The 15910-nt window shown below is 36.5% G+C and overlaps 1 protein-coding gene across 1 annotated transcript; it reads left to right on the top strand.

Annotated features, from left to right (window-relative positions):
- The first annotated feature begins 2270 nt into the window (after window positions 1-2270).
- On the top strand, window positions 2271-15493 carry LOC135203713 (uncharacterized). The gene is made up of 3 exons (XM_064233654.1): window positions 2271-2394; window positions 12609-12803; window positions 15195-15493. The coding sequence occupies exons 2-3, from the start codon at window positions 12617-12619 to the stop codon at window positions 15362-15364; spliced, it is 357 nt and encodes a 118-aa protein (XP_064089724.1). The 5' UTR covers window positions 2271-2394; window positions 12609-12616; the 3' UTR covers window positions 15365-15493.
- Window positions 15494-15910: the final 417 nt, after the last annotated feature.

The raw sequence follows: 15910 nt of genomic DNA, 5'->3' as shown, positions 1-15910 counted from the left end.
TATATATGTATATATATATATATATATATATATATATATATATATATATATATATATATACGTTATCATTATATATGTTTGTGCGTATGTGCTTGCGATTGTGAGTGTGAGTGTCACCAGTGTGATAGAATACCATTAAAAAGATTCTAGTAGATTTATATTATTACTTTTTTTGTCATTTGACCTTGTAGTGCATTGTCAATGAAGGAGACGAAACAGTTTGATAGATGACCTTAGGGAGATGTCGCATTGCTGGACAGTCACGTTACAAGGTCAAAGGTGTGTGGAAGGCAGTCTAAAAAAAGAAAAAAAAGAATATTTTATTCTTTCATCTTCCGGAACTTCTATGGATCGTCTAGAAAAGCGAATAAGCTTAAGAAATGCATCTGAAACGAGAATATTTTTTTGTATTTATTTTTGTTTTGTTGGGGGTCGGGGTGAGGAACCTATGAACTGGTGGTAGGTAGACCTTGCTATCATTTTCAACAATTACATAATGCTTTCATTTTGAACTCTACGTCAAAGCTAACTCCTAGAATCCCTGAGTAATTGGGTCACATTATCACCGACGACCTAAAAGATACGGCAGACATTGAACAGAGGCGTCGTAAACTATGTGCAGCGGGCAACATGATTGCAAGGAGGTTTGCCTTCTGTCACCGAGACGTGAAACTGCTGCTCTTCCGCTCGTACTGCTACAGTATCTATGGGTGTTCCCTCTGGACGAACTATACCCGAGAGACCATGCGACGCATCACTGTTGTGCACAATGACATTCTGAGACGCCTCACAAACACTCCCCGCTACCACTCCGCCACACAGATGTTCATAGAAAACCACCTGGACAATTTAAAAATCATTGTTAGGCGAACAATGTCCAGTCTGGTAACCCGAGTGAGAAACAGCAGCAACTCGCTCATACAAAGCATCCTAAGGACTGAAGCAAGAAGAAAATCAAAATTGTGGGAAAGATGGGAAAATGAGGCCTTTGTCCCCTAAAGGACTTAATCTCTGCATTGGCAAGATGTCATCTGCAGTTTTTGTCATTATTACATTTATTGCTGATATTTTAATTTTTCATTATTACTGTGATTACTATCAAGTTAAAGTTTTATTTACATTTAATTTATGTATTAAGCCCCTGGACCTGACTACTGTAACCACCTAAGGTCTCTAGTTGAAATTTGAGTTATATAATATATGCACCATCTGTTATTACTCTCAATGCATATTTTTTTTTTCTCACCAATATTACTACTGTTATTACCAGTATGATGATTACTAGCTTTTATGCTACCTCAGCTACCTTGTGGATAAGTGCCGATTATTCATTTTCTTTTTCTATTTTATCATGTCACATGTATCTAGATTGTGTTTGCTACTGTCTGTATTTTGTATAATCAATGTATATGGCCCCGAGCCGAAATAAAGCATATTATTATACACCGGCGTACCCAAGGAACGCATACTTGGACCGACCCCATTACGTAATAACGTTTCCTATGTTATTGTTAAATACTATTTTTTTCTGGATTTTTTTGTTAGTGGATTAGCAGACAGACGTTTGATATCTACTGTCCGCGTGGACGTAACTTGAACAACTGAAACGAATAATAATAATGATAATAATAATAATAATATTAATAATAATAATAACAATAAATGCTTCCTTTCTTAAATAAGGTGACCATCAAGTTCGACCCGACTTCCTCGACCCCAGCTGTTGTTGTTGGGTTTCAAAATGATCCAGGTTTGGGGGGAGGGGAAGGGAAATCGATCGAGATGAAAGAGTAAGGGGTAAGGGAATGTGTGAAAGAGTAGGGGAAGGGGGCGGGTGGGGTAGGGAAGAAAACTGGTTTGTGTGTGTCTGTGTGTGTTTGTGTATGCGTATGTGACTTCTGTAGCTTAGCCCTACCAAGGCCCATATCTATACCTCCACAGCTCCCCGTCCTGTGTGGTGTATGAACCCGAAACCCCGCCCTCCACCCCACCCCCCCCCCCTCCCGTTGCCTGACTGGAAACGGGTCTACACCCAAAAACACGTAGCAGCACAGGAGCAACGGCGTAAGGTCGGCCCCACCACATAAATTCCCTGCGGCCCCCACGTGTAGAAATACTGCCGACGATGTCATGACTCTTGAAGAGATACGAACTGAGAGGGCGCCTCCTGGGGTGCAGGGGGCCTGAAGAGGGAGGGAGGGAGGGAGGGAGGGGCTGAGCTCTCCCATGAAATCTGGTCGTGTGAACTGCTTCGTATATAAGGAAGCACTGGCTAGGCTGGCCTGTATTTGGCCCCCTAGCATCCTCCCAATACCTCACTGTGAGATTCGAGGAACTGCGACTGAAAGAGAATCACTACGAATATTCGTCCATCTTTGAATAAGGTTTTTGAAGGTATGGATGTCGACAGTTCTAGTGAGGTTCTTAGGATAAGATAAAAAATGACGAATATTATCATTTTTTTTTTTTTTAGGGTCTTGAAGGTATGGATGTCTATTGAGGTTCTTAAGATAAGATAAAAGTGACGAATACCAATTTTTTCTGGGTTCTTGAAGGTATGGATGTCGACAGTTTTAGTGAATATCTTAATATAAAACAAATTACAGTTGCTGATGAATTCGTAGAGGTGCAGACGGTCAAGTGACGAATAATATATATATTTTTTTCTTGTGTATGACATCATCTTGCTAACTCTGCTGTCCTTTTGAGGATAGAAATTCAGTTGATATGCGACAAATTCGTAGACGTGAAGAATGAAATCATGAATATCGTATTTTCTAATGGTATAAATATTTTTCTCTATTTAAAATTTCAACAGGACTCAATATTGATAAGAGATTTAATTTTTTGAACATATTTTCTTGAATCTCAAAAAACATCTTTTTTTGCCACTCTTTCTCACTGTTCCAAATTTCATGGGGACCTAATGTTGATTTGACTGATTGATTGAATTCGTTTACTTAGCATCGCTGTTCATGGCCTGTCGTAATTGTTTATAATCTATTTTGTATTGTAATATAAAATATATATATATTTATATATATATAGTAAGTACTAAATATATATATATATAGTGTCTATTGGGTTAAGTGTTTACATAATAAAATATGGAATGTTAGTCCATATATATAAAAGTCTAAAACTAAAGAGGTCAACCAGATTGCTTGCAGGAATGTGATCAGACTAGAGACGCTAAAGATGACGTATACAATAAAGTAGGCTAAGATAACATGCCGTCAACCTGTAGTCATTCAATTGTTTATAAACATTAGTCCAAGCTCCCTGCTTGAGACAACTACCGCCTACGTGATCTGTAGCGTGTCTCATTCGATTGTGTGTTCGTATGAAACTATGTCATCTGATAGTATGTTCATATGTTCGAACTACTGTCTGTTCCTTCATAACTTGTAACAGAGATGGTAGACAAGCAGAACAGTGTTAGCTATCGTCATTAGAAGACCTGTACCTCTTTACCTAAGTTTTATCATGTAGAGGAATAGGATTAGCCATCATCATTGGCAGAAGCGATCAAGCTATCGTTATTAGAAGACTTGTACAATCATATCTGATCTTCACCATGTAAAACTTCAGAAGAATATATAATTTTTCTTTTTATTACTTTAGGTTTTTGTTTTCTAAACAAGAACCTCACCGAACCATGAGTTTAACACATCGTCGTAAGATAATACCGACTTCGTAAGTGATCTACAAAACCCCAGACACTCCATTGAAGATGGAAGTGCAATACCAACCGACTTAGCGTATAGATTATCGCTAGTCTAACATTACCTCATAGGGCGCCTTATCATACAAGGCACAAGCCCTAATATTGGTGGCCAGCGTACCAGAAGAACTCTACAACGTCCTACGAAGAAAAAACCAGAATAATAAATCATGTATCATAAGAAGTCAACGACGACGGAAGCAGCAGATTCTTCAAGCAACATTAGTATCATCGAGTGAGCGACTTCAGAAAACAATAAGAACTCTTCAACGACGACGAAAGCAACAGATTCTTCAAGCAACTTAGTATCATTGTTTAGTGAATAACTTCAAGAAACAAAACCGACGTGTCTTTTTCCTACGACAACGCAAGCTTCGTTTCTCATTAGAATCATTCAAGAAAACATCGTTAGTGAGCGTTTCCGGCACTGCAAGAAACAAACCGAACGCGTCTGCAGCATCGGATCTTTCAAGGGCTCGAATCATCGAAACAACGCGCACGGGGGGAAACTGAGCCAAACCAGGTCATCCGCTAAATAGAGAAGGAGGACCAAAGGGCCGTGTGTCGTTATCGGAACACCGTGACTTTCCCACAAAAGCAAGCTAAGTACAATTTTTTATTCATTTGGAGTAACTTTGAGTGTTTCCTTTACAGGTCGAATTTCGTTATTCCTGTGGCTGAAGTTACGAGACATTCTTAATTTTACTTTTTTACAGAAATTATCTACATCATTGAGATTTCGCTACTGCGAGTTTTTATCTTTGAGTGTCTGTTTCCAGAAGTTCTACTGAAATATCATAATCATATACTATGTTAATTTTATCATTGTTGGGTGATTATTAATCCCTTACGTAACAAAAACAATCATATTAAACAGTGAATATGCGTTTACGCAGTGGACGTCTGTATTTATACAGATGCATGGATAGGGTCGTTAAGCACCGTTAGTGATTAGAAAACACACAAAAACAAGTGGAACACCCGTACAAATCTAGATAAATTAGAGGTAACACTATTTCGGGTCATGACAATAAATGCTCCTTTGCAAAGTCCCGATCGCAGTTTTAGCCTTGAGTTTTTTGAGTTATATAAAATATCGAACCTCAATGACTCAACTTAACTTTTAAAATATGGCTGGATTGCAAGGAATAACATGTCTGTAAAAAACTTTCATCAGGCTAAATGCGCTGACCAGGATCTCTCACTATTTCAAATTTTAGCAAAGAATGAAGTACAAACAGTTAATATTGAATACAGTAGAGATAACTTGTCTTATTAGTAATCGCTCAGTTCCCAATAGTTCGTCATTCATTGCTTTATACGTAACCAGCAACATAATGCTAAAACACACAATACGTTGCCGATGGTAATAAAGAGAAGGATCCTAATTATTACAAAAAGAAATAGAAACAGTAGCCTTTCAGAATCAAACAAGCAAACTCGGTTACTGTGTCACCTAGTCAAGCGGTCAAGGTTAGTCAAAAAAACTGCCGAAGTGTTCAAAGCATAGCAAATTCCACACAATAAGCGACTCTAGCCAGAGTGGGGAAAAGCGATGTTGGTTCATACCAATATCTTTTTGAATTAAAAAGGATTTTTCCTATGAAACACACGACCGTATAAGTAATCAGAGCAGGTTTTCGTTTTAACTTTTAACTACAAAGTTAAGTTAATTAAAATAAAACTGGATGGATTAAAGCCCAACTGTACGCGCCGTAAAAATTAGAATATCTTGTTTTATTTCATTAGTACACGTATTATCCTGTATTTACGGACTCACCGTCTGTTGTTCGAACTTCCCTAATGAGAAGTCCGGATAAGCGAGCGCTTACAGATACCTCTATAGTTATAAAAAACATTGATCTGTATCTAGTGTAATTGTAAGATCCATCTAGGGTATACATCAAATATTATCTTACATCCTGCAAAATAAGGCGTGTTTATCAAAGGGAAATCCTATAAACCTTCAAACATATTAAAATCCGTTTGAACAAAAATGAGACAGTTAATCAAATAATAACTTATATAAAGGAACTATACATTTGTCTCATAAATCGTAACATTGTTCAAATGACCCAACAGAATTCTCCCACAACCGCAGTCGCACTTTGCACGCAAAATCTCGAGAAGCATGCACCCTCGAATGTCTTAGTGCGTGTAAAAAGACTTTTGCTGGGAAATGAAATTTTAATCCTTCCCGACACTCTGAAATATAACGATTTCCGCGAACAAAGCCCTAAAAGTATACATATCGTGGATACGGAAGTTATAAATATCGCATTTTTATGTTGCTAATTTTTAATCACGCCCAACCAGTCGTGGATGAATCTCTCTGATTAATCTATCTAAAGTAATATCCGTAAAGTCATTCAAGCAGAGGTGATTCAGCAGATTTTTTTTTTATCTTCTACCTGAATACCAGGAAGTTTCTCCACTAGCGAGTGATCTCTGGGAGAAAACGGATGTCATTGAAAACAAAATACGGTCTAAGGACAAACATAAAGCTATATACGTACCTTCGTGTAGAACCCAATGAAATTTCAAAAATATAGATAAATGACGAAGTTGAAATATGTTATTAATAGGAGCCATTAGGAAATCAAATAGCCCATATAATTTTCCCTCAAAACGTCATGCCATAAAAGATCGGACTTGGCGTATCTGCGTAGATTTCTGTCGCTTAAAACAAGGAAACGACTCCCGATAGTTTCCAGTGCCATGTAGCGACGACATCTTATCTCTGTTAGGTTAGAATAAATTTTTCACCAGCTTGGACTTACTTAAAAGCTTTTACCAGATACCATTACCTAAGTGATTTGTACCTCATACTCCGTTTTCAGCACACTCAGGGGACATTATCAATTTTTTACGTATGCCTCCGGCTTACGTTGCGCCCCAATTACAATATAGTGTTTGGAGACTTTTAGGGGGATAACCTACATGCCTATATGGATGATCTTGTAATCTTTTCTAATACCTTAGAAGTACATTCACAGAAAGTAGAGCTAGTGCTACAGAGACAAAGACAAATAATCTCAGAGTAAAATATCTAAATGTGAGTTTTTAAAAAACCGAACATGTTTATCTAGGTTTTATGTGTCTTGTCAAGGTCTTAAAGGTAAGGTGTCGGCTATTCATAACTTTCCGGTACTTATTAACGTAAAGGGGGATACAGCACTTTTGCGCTGTAGTGGGTATTACAATCGGTATGTTAAATATGTAACTCTTCAATCATGACAGCTCTTTAACAGATCTTACGAAGAAGAGCGTAGATTTATTATGGTCTAAAAAGCATCAACAGGCGTTCGATATCTTAAAAGCGGAAAATGCAGCTTACCTAACTTAAAAATCCCTGATTTAAATAAGGAATTTTTTTTTATTGCAACAGACGCCTCAGACCAAGGGGTAAGAGGGATACTACTTCAGCAATATGATAAACAGTTCTTCCCTATAGCTTTTTATTCACGTAAACTAAAGCCCTCGAAAGTAAATATGCAGTAATAGGCAAGGAAGGGCTAGGTATCTTTAACACTAGTACATTTTAAGTTCATAATCTATGGCTATCCTGAAAATAAGTACCTTACTGAACATGAGTCCTTTACCGAGTTTTTCAAAAGGCTTTATCACAGTCCAAAAGGAACTCGGTAACAAATGATCATTCAGTTTATTGGAGCCAAGATAAGATATCTACCTGGGAAAGCAAATATCATAGCTGACGCATTATCCCGCAATCCCGCACCATACAGCAAAGAACCATTAATTGGACTAAAAGATATAGAAACATCCGTGCCTATTGTTTAAAACCGTTATCTAAACAAGAAAATTCCTTAACCCAAGAGATCGCGAGCATTGAATATCTGGTCGGAGCGCAGAACTGTTGTTACAAACTGAACAAAGCAAGTGTCAACAGCGATAAGCAAAACAATAACACCAAACAATAAACACTTCGAAACGGAAACAGGGTCAGCGGCTAAGCAAACAATAAACACTTCGAGCAGAAACCCTAAAGCAAAAGTATATTTAAAGTATGTGTATCAGAATAATGTAATCAAATGTAATATTATATGTAGGTCTGTGACGAGGTAAACCCGAAGAACACAGCAGATGACTAACGACCAGTTTTTAGTATAATCTCTTTCATACCAATCGTCATAAACTGGTTGCATTCCGTCATCCAGGGTTCCCTACTATGTCACAGAAAGCCAAATCACTATTTTACTGGCCTACAATGCTTACAGATATAAAAAGCACATAACTGATTGTAACACGTGTCATGAAGACAAGGGACACACTAAGACACCTGTCAGTTTAAGGGCCTATCCTGTGCCAAATCAATCCTTGAAAGAATATACGTAGAATTATTAACAGAATTACGAGTCTGACAGAGGGAATAAACACTTCTTAGTGTTAATAGTTCCTTGACACGTTATATAGAATTAATAGCACTAAAAACAAACACCGCAATTGAGTGCGTTACGAATATTTATGAGTGCTAAAAATCAATAAATATGGAATTCAAAACACAAATATAATCTGTGACTCGGGTGGTGTAAATCAATAATAATCTCCTTAACACGTGTGTGAATTCCTTTCCATTAAGAAAACCAATAATATATTTTATCACCCAGAGTCAATCGGTTTGGTAGAATACCGGATAAAAATAAATAGGAAGTGTCAATGTCTTACGAGTTACAACTCGTGATGTTGGATCCGAACTGGATTATAGCGGTTCTCGCGGTTTTAAATACGTTATCATTTATATCTTGTATCTATAGAATTGATGCCGCAAGTAGCCTTATACGGTACGCCGCTAGAACACTTTTCCACATATTCAAGCCAACCATTAATTTCAAATCAAATATATAAAAAAAAAATATATAAATAAATAAATATAAAAAAATAAAATAAATATGGATACAAGTGGAGTCCAATATAATACACTCCGTAAGAAGTCGGAAGGGTTACAAATTATAATAAAAAAAGGAATCACGATAATATCAATAGCAAAACGTAACCATTAAATATCCAAAAAGAATCACGATAATATCAATAAGCAAAAAGGAACCATTAAATATCAAATATATATGCGTAAAGATTTGAACTCTAACTTAACGCTTTAGTAATGACAAATAAGCTAAAAGTTCAAAACACATATCAAAACCTACTGACATATTGTCTGTCCCGGTGATTTATATTCGTAGTCAATGAAAAAAAAATTAAATAAATAAATAAATAAATAAAATAATAATAAATAAAATAAATAAATAAAATAAAAAGAGATTTTAAAGTCAGGAAGTCTAGAAGTGAAAATGTTATCTATGAAATAATCCTATATGATCTTATACAGGGCTAATAAATATATATAGAATTGAATGTATGGAAAAAAACTTTTTCATATAGTTTGAATAAGGAATATTTAATTTAACATAATTACAATTATGCAGTTTTCCAACATGAAACTAATATATTGTTCAATTTTGGTACTGTTTTTTTTCAGACATTCTTCTCATGTGGGTCGAGTATTAAAAAACAAAAAATTTATCCTAAAGTCGTATTTATTATAGCAAGTAACGTAACTCTTAGCTGGCTGAGAGCAATCTCCTGCCAAGTGACGACGTCATCATTGCCGTATCAGCATTTGTTCCTTTTAACCTCAATAATCTGCTTACACAGGCTTCATCTGTGTGTCGTCTCTGCTTGCAAAAGCAGATTGACTGGAAGAGAAAGGAATGCATAGTTCATGAACTTCACATGTGGTTCATAGGTCACATGACAGGCCACATAACATATTCTTATCCGTGTGTGTAATGCAATTAGTTAAGGACTTGTAATCATTTTAAAATTAATGAACAATATAAGCAAATAGAATTTCTATAACAACAAAATGAATTAATTTTTTTTTTTTCTGAACCTCATAGACATTTAGAAGTATCAAGATATGTATATATGAAATATTTACTTGCAACATTAGCCTATTACAATTCAAGTAAAACATTCATGGGAAATGTCACATTTTTCTTGAAAAACCCAAAGTTTATATAGAAATTAGTTACATAGTGGTTTTTCGTTGCATCTCCTACCTATAATAATGTTTTAAAAGTTAACCTCAGAGGATGCGCACGAGAAAATTGAATATGAAAACTTTTGTTAGGCACATAGAATCATGATTAATCTTCTCTTTGACTCTTATGCTGCCTGGCAATCTTACAAATAGCTCCATTTTCCACTTCTTTGTCTAGTAACTTACTACCAGTAATATCGAATTTTCTTTGAGATTCGTATTGATATCTATTTATTTTTTATAATTATGGATATTTTTTTAACGAGTCATCATAGACCTGGATAGGTTCACTCATTGTTAATGCCATGGATAAAAAGTTTTGTACAGCGGACTCTTTTGAATTCCAATATATCAGGGGGGGGGCGAATTCATGTGGGTTTAGTCTGGTCTAAATGGCTCTCTTCCCTCCCGTATTTGGATGTCGTCTGAATTTCTTTGCCCACTTGCCCTTGTAACAGTATCCCTGCGGTACGAGAGTTTGTTCCCACATCGCAACTTCAAAAAATCGTTCGTCGCTGCGGATGACTACAGTCAAGTAACAACCGCCTACAATGTGAAAGGAATTTCATGGACTTCTTCGACCGACACCGTATCTCGTCGTTAATCTCGTTTTCATGCGGAAACGCTCCAGCGGCTGTCGGAATTCGACTACAAAGGGACATACTTCCGACAATTACGACCCGAAGGATATTCAACTCTACTTTGCTGGCGAAGGACTCGTGCTGGGGATGATCTATTCATCGCGAACGGAATCGTGTAGCTTAGATGCAGAGAATAAGTATGAGCGCAAATAGAACGTTGGACCCGCCCAGGCAAATTTTCCCCTTGTTTTAACCATTGAAAAAGGCCGTTTCATTTGGCTAAAAGGTGGTTGTCTGGAACAAACTGTGTAATGGACGAAAAGTTGTTCGAAAGCTAGTTAAAAGTGAAGTAGTATAACCTCGGTCATGTTATCCTAATATATATAAAAGTGTCATGTATCCTATATATATTAAAGTTGTCCTGTATCCTATATATTAAATGATCATAAATAACAGAATCGAAAATATATTTTTTTTGCGTGTACGCACTAGGAATCTATATATAAATGATCATAAATAACAGAATCGAAATATATTTTTGCGTGTACGCAATAGGAATCTATTTAAAGTGCACATATATTAATCATAATTATATGAATCCATATACATATGTATAAACAAATCAGGTAGCCTATAATCAATCAGTTACCTTTTATCTTACCAATAATCTGCAGTTATATATGAGTTAGTATATTGATTAATGAATCAGATATATAACATTTAGCATAAAAATCAACGAATCAATCAGCATAAACATTAATAACTTTATCAATTCATATATGAAATTTTTTATCAGTTAAAATATGATTTTTATCATGTTAATCTTCATTCTATGCAATTATCAGAGTACATTAGTATTTTCTGTAGCATATGTATCTTAATGAGATGAAGTGAAAAACTGTATCTTATATATCACGTGATCACTATTATTTACCAATATCATTGTTTTTATATTTTATTACTTGAATCAATTCATGTACACAATGAATTTTTTATTTACTTATATATATATATATATCAGATAGTCTGTATCACACTCCTATAAGTCAAATGCAAGTCAAGTTTGAGTAATATTCAGTAGTTGGTTTTGGTAGCTGACCGAGCTGATGTAAGTGTTTACATAATAAAAATATGGAATGTTAGTCCCATATATATAAAGCTAAAACTAAGAGGTCAACCAGATTGCTTGCAGGAATGTGATCAGACTAGAGACGCTAAAGATGACGTATACAATAAAAGTAGGCTAAGATAACATGCCGTCACCTGTAGTCATTCAATTGTTTATAAACATTAGTCCAAGCTCCCTGCTTGAGACAACTACCGCCTACGTGATCTGTAGCGTGTCTCATTCGATTGTGTGTTCGTATGAAACTATGTCATCTGATAGTATGTTCATATGTTCGAACTACTGTCTGTTCCTTCATAACTTGTAACAGAGATGGTAGACAAGCAGAACAGTGTTAGCTATCGTCATTAGAAGACCTGTACCTCTTTACCTAAGTTTTATCATGTAGAGGAATAGGATTAGCCATCATCATTGGCAGAAGCGATCAAGCTATCGTTATTAGAAAGACTTGTACAATCATATCTGATCTTCACCATGTAAAACTTCAGAAGAATATATAATTTTTTATACTTAGTGTTTTCTACAAGAACCTCACCGAACCATGAGTTTAACACATCGTCGTAAAGATAATACCGACTTCGTAAGTGATCTACAAAACCCCAGACACTCCATTGAAGATGGAAGTGCAATACCAACCGACTTAGCGTATAGATTATCGCTAGTCTAACATTACCTCATAGGGCGCCTTATCATACAAGGCACAAGCCCTAATATATGTACGTGTGTAGCTATATGTGTGCATATGTATATGTATAATTTTATATATATTTATATGTATATATATGTATGTATGTATTTATATATGTATATATGAACACACAGACACACAAACATACATATATCTATATACGCGTGTATATGTGTGCATATGTATATGTATTCATGGAAAACTAAATGGGAATTTTGAATTTTTTTGTATCCTAGAGACTTTGCCGATGTGTTTACGTTCATTTTATTTATTTATTTATTATTATTTTATTTTGTTAATCGATGGTTTGACCTCCTTCCTTCAGGTCAGCATCGTAAGACAATTAAGAAACGAAAAGGAAGAATCTTTAAAAAAATGTTTCTTTAATTTCATATAATTTCATTTCATTTCATTTCATTTCATTGCAGACAACGTCATGGACGCGAAGATCCTGCTACTCTTGGCTCTGGCCACTTTCCTGAGCACCGTCTCGCCACTGCCAGCCAAAGTCTCCGTCAAACCGGACTTGGAAAACGCCTTCGATGACAGAGCGGTCGTGGAATCGATTATAGACTGTTTCACCGGGAAGGCCAATTGTTCCCCGCAGGAGAAGAAGATCAAAGGTGAGGACCAACTACGGAAGTGCCTGAGGATATATCTATTCGGGGTTCTTGAGAATGAATGAACGAGTAGTTGAGTAGGAAAAAAGAGTGAATGAATAAGTAGTAAGTACGAAGAACAGCGCACATACTGAGAAAAGTGATGGACCCCTAAGGAGACAGGATGCAATCCGGAACCCCACACTATAAAAACCACCATGTCGAATTGGATGACTGTGATAGACCCCACCCCCCAAAAAAAATAATAATGATAATAATAATAATAATAAAGTCGAATAAGGGGTTTCACGAATAATAATAATAATAATAATAATAATAATAATAATAATAATAATAATAATAATAATAATAATAATAATGATAAAAGTCGAATAAGCGAATTCACGATTACAGTTTCTATGGCCATTTTTAACCGAATCATTTTCCCCGAATTTTTTTTTTTATCTTCGTCTTGCTTCCTTCTTTTGTTAAACCTGAGGACACACCTCTTTCTGATATTTTATAATAAGCGATATGAAGATATGAAATCTATCTTAAAACAGAAAAAAGAACTACGCCTATATTTTGGCAACCTTGATAGATGATATTTGTCCAATTTTAGGTACATGAATTTCTGATAAGAATTTTTTTTAGATTATCGTTACAGGAGAGAGAGAGAGAGAGAGAGAGAGAGAGAGAGAGAGAGAGAGAGAGAGAGAGCCCTCACTTTGGTCTAGTCATTAATGAACTAATGATGATAAATTCTTTGGATTATCGCCACAAAGAGAGAGAGAGAGAGAGAGCCCTCACTTTGGTCTAGTCATTAATGAACTTCTGGTGATAAATTCTTTAGATTATCGCTACAGAAGAGGAGAGAGAGAGCGAGAGAGAGAGCCCTCATTTCTTGGTCTAATCATTAATGAACTTCTGATGGATAAATTCTTTAGATTATCGCTACAGAACAGAGAGAGAGAGAGAGAGAGAGAGCCCTCACTTTGGTCTAGTCATTAATGAACTTCTGATGATAAATTCTTTAGATTATCGCTACAGAACAGAGAGAGAGAGAGAGAGAGAGAGAGCCCTCACTTTGGTCTAGTCATTAATGAACTTCTGATGATAAATTCTTTAGATTATCGCTACAGAACAGAGAGAGAGAGAGAGAGAGAGGAGCCCTCACTTTGGTCTAGTCATTAATGAACTTCTGATGATAAATTCTTTAGATTATCGCTACAGAACAGAAGAGAGAGAGAGAGAGAGAGAGAGAGAGAGAGAGAGAGCCCTCACTTTGGTCTAGTCATTAATGAACTTCTGATGATAAATTCTTTGGATTATCGCCCCAAAGAGAGAGAGAGAGAGAGGAGAGAGAGAGAGACGAGAGAGAGAGAGAGAGAGAGAGAGAGAGAGAGAGAGACTCTGGTCTAATAATCACCATGACGTTGAAATACTGCATCTAAAGTCATACCCAACACCCAGAAATTATTGCCCTTCACTGCCCAACTAAGCTAACCTTGAAGAAGGAAACAGAATGATGCCACTCCCTCCCTTCCCCGCCCCCCCCCCCCACCCCCCACCCCCCACACATTCCGTAACCAATTCCTGCGAGGTGGTTTGAGGTGGACCCAGGGTAGGAGAAAATTCCGGGTACAAAAAAATGGCGCGTGGGGACTTCGGGGCATCTGTTGGGTCAGGAAGGTGGGCTCTTTTATTACGTTGCCTTATCAAATGGTACGTTTGTTGCTTGAGTCTCTATATTGCTTTGGTCTAGGACAAATTGTTCTGTATTATTAGTCAAATTGTTCTGTAGTATAGGTTGAATTGGTGTGTATTATGGGTCAAATTGTTCTAAATTATGGGTCAAATTGTTCTCAATTATGGGTCAAATTGTTCTGTATTATGGGTCAAATTGTTCTCAATTATGGGTCCAATTGTTATGTATTATGGGTTAAATTGTTCTCAATTATGGGTCCAATTGCTCTGTATTATGGGTCCAGTTGTTCTGTATTATGGGCTAAATTATTCTTAATTATGGGTTCATTTGTTCTGAATTATTGGTCAAGTAGCTTTGAGTGAAAATGTTTTGAATTATGGGTCAAAGAGTTCTGGGTCAAATAGGCCAAATTGTTCTGAATCATGGGTAACATTGTTCTTAATTATGGGTTCAATTGTACTGAATTATGGGTCGAATTGCTCTCGTTTATTGGTCGAATTTTTCTGGGTCAAATGGGCCAAATTGTTCAGTATTGTGTGCCAAATTCTCTCTCTCTCTCTCTCTCTCTCTCTCTCTCTCTCTCTCTCTCTCTCTCTCTCTCTCTCTCCCATTATGTTACATTAGGTCAGGAATGAATTTTAGTTCAGTGCATTATATTCCTCGCTGTTCGTCTCACCAGCCATACCCTTCTCTCTGCCCTCCCACAGACCGTGCCATGGCAACCATGAAGAACCTGGGCAGGTGCCCCGACAGCTTCTGCACGGAGCAGGAGCGGACCGACATGACCCATGCCATGGAACTCCTGCAGACGAAGCACCCCGACCTCTGGACGAAGCTGATCGCCTCGATGTTCGGGATACCAGTCTCTAAAGAGTAAGGTAGAAGAAGAAGAAGAAGTAGAAGAGGTTTTGTTTACCTTAGAAAAATGTACAAATTGAAGACGCTTGTTCCGTAGCTGTAAGGTCGTGCGTTTTATGTTTTATTAAATTAACGTGTAACTTGTTTTTGTTTTGGTTTCGTTATTTATCCGTCCTGTTGTACTTGGAAAATGGAGTTATTTTTTTTTTTATAATGGTAGGGCGCCAGTGACCTATATGGTGTGACGCCATTTTTATTAGCCATTAAAGCAGTAGCCATTATAGTACTCGTGATACATTTGATGCCTTCGTGTAGGTGACCTTAGTACATTTATTTCCTTCGTCCAAATAACCCTTGGCACTAAATCTAGCAGACCAGTTCATGTAGCGTAGAATTATTTTAGAAATATGCAGTTCGTGTCACTGAAATGTCCAAGATTTCAGCTCCAAGAATCTGTATGGAAGTTGATCTTCTCACACTTTCGTTTTCATAAAAGGTCGAGCGTAACCATTTTTTTTTTTTACATCAGTGTAGATATTGAATAGTATATATTGGTCTGCTTGAG

Source organism: Macrobrachium nipponense, chromosome 11, assembly GCF_015104395.2.
Source record: "Macrobrachium nipponense isolate FS-2020 chromosome 11, ASM1510439v2, whole genome shotgun sequence".
Taxonomy (NCBI): domain Eukaryota; kingdom Metazoa; phylum Arthropoda; class Malacostraca; order Decapoda; family Palaemonidae; genus Macrobrachium; species Macrobrachium nipponense.
Note: the sequence above shows the minus strand (reverse complement) of the source record. Positions and strands in the feature narration are given on the sequence as shown.

Excerpts from the sequence above, each read along its gene's own strand:
- LOC135203713 (XM_064233654.1), top strand. The coding sequence starts at position 12,617 with ATGGACGCGAAGATCCTGCTACTCTTGGCTCTGGCCACTTTCCTGAGC. Across the intron at positions 12,804-15,194 it reads GCAGGAGAAGAAGATCAAAG|ACCGTGCCATGGCAACCATG; the intron begins GTGAGGACCAAC and ends GCCCTCCCACAG.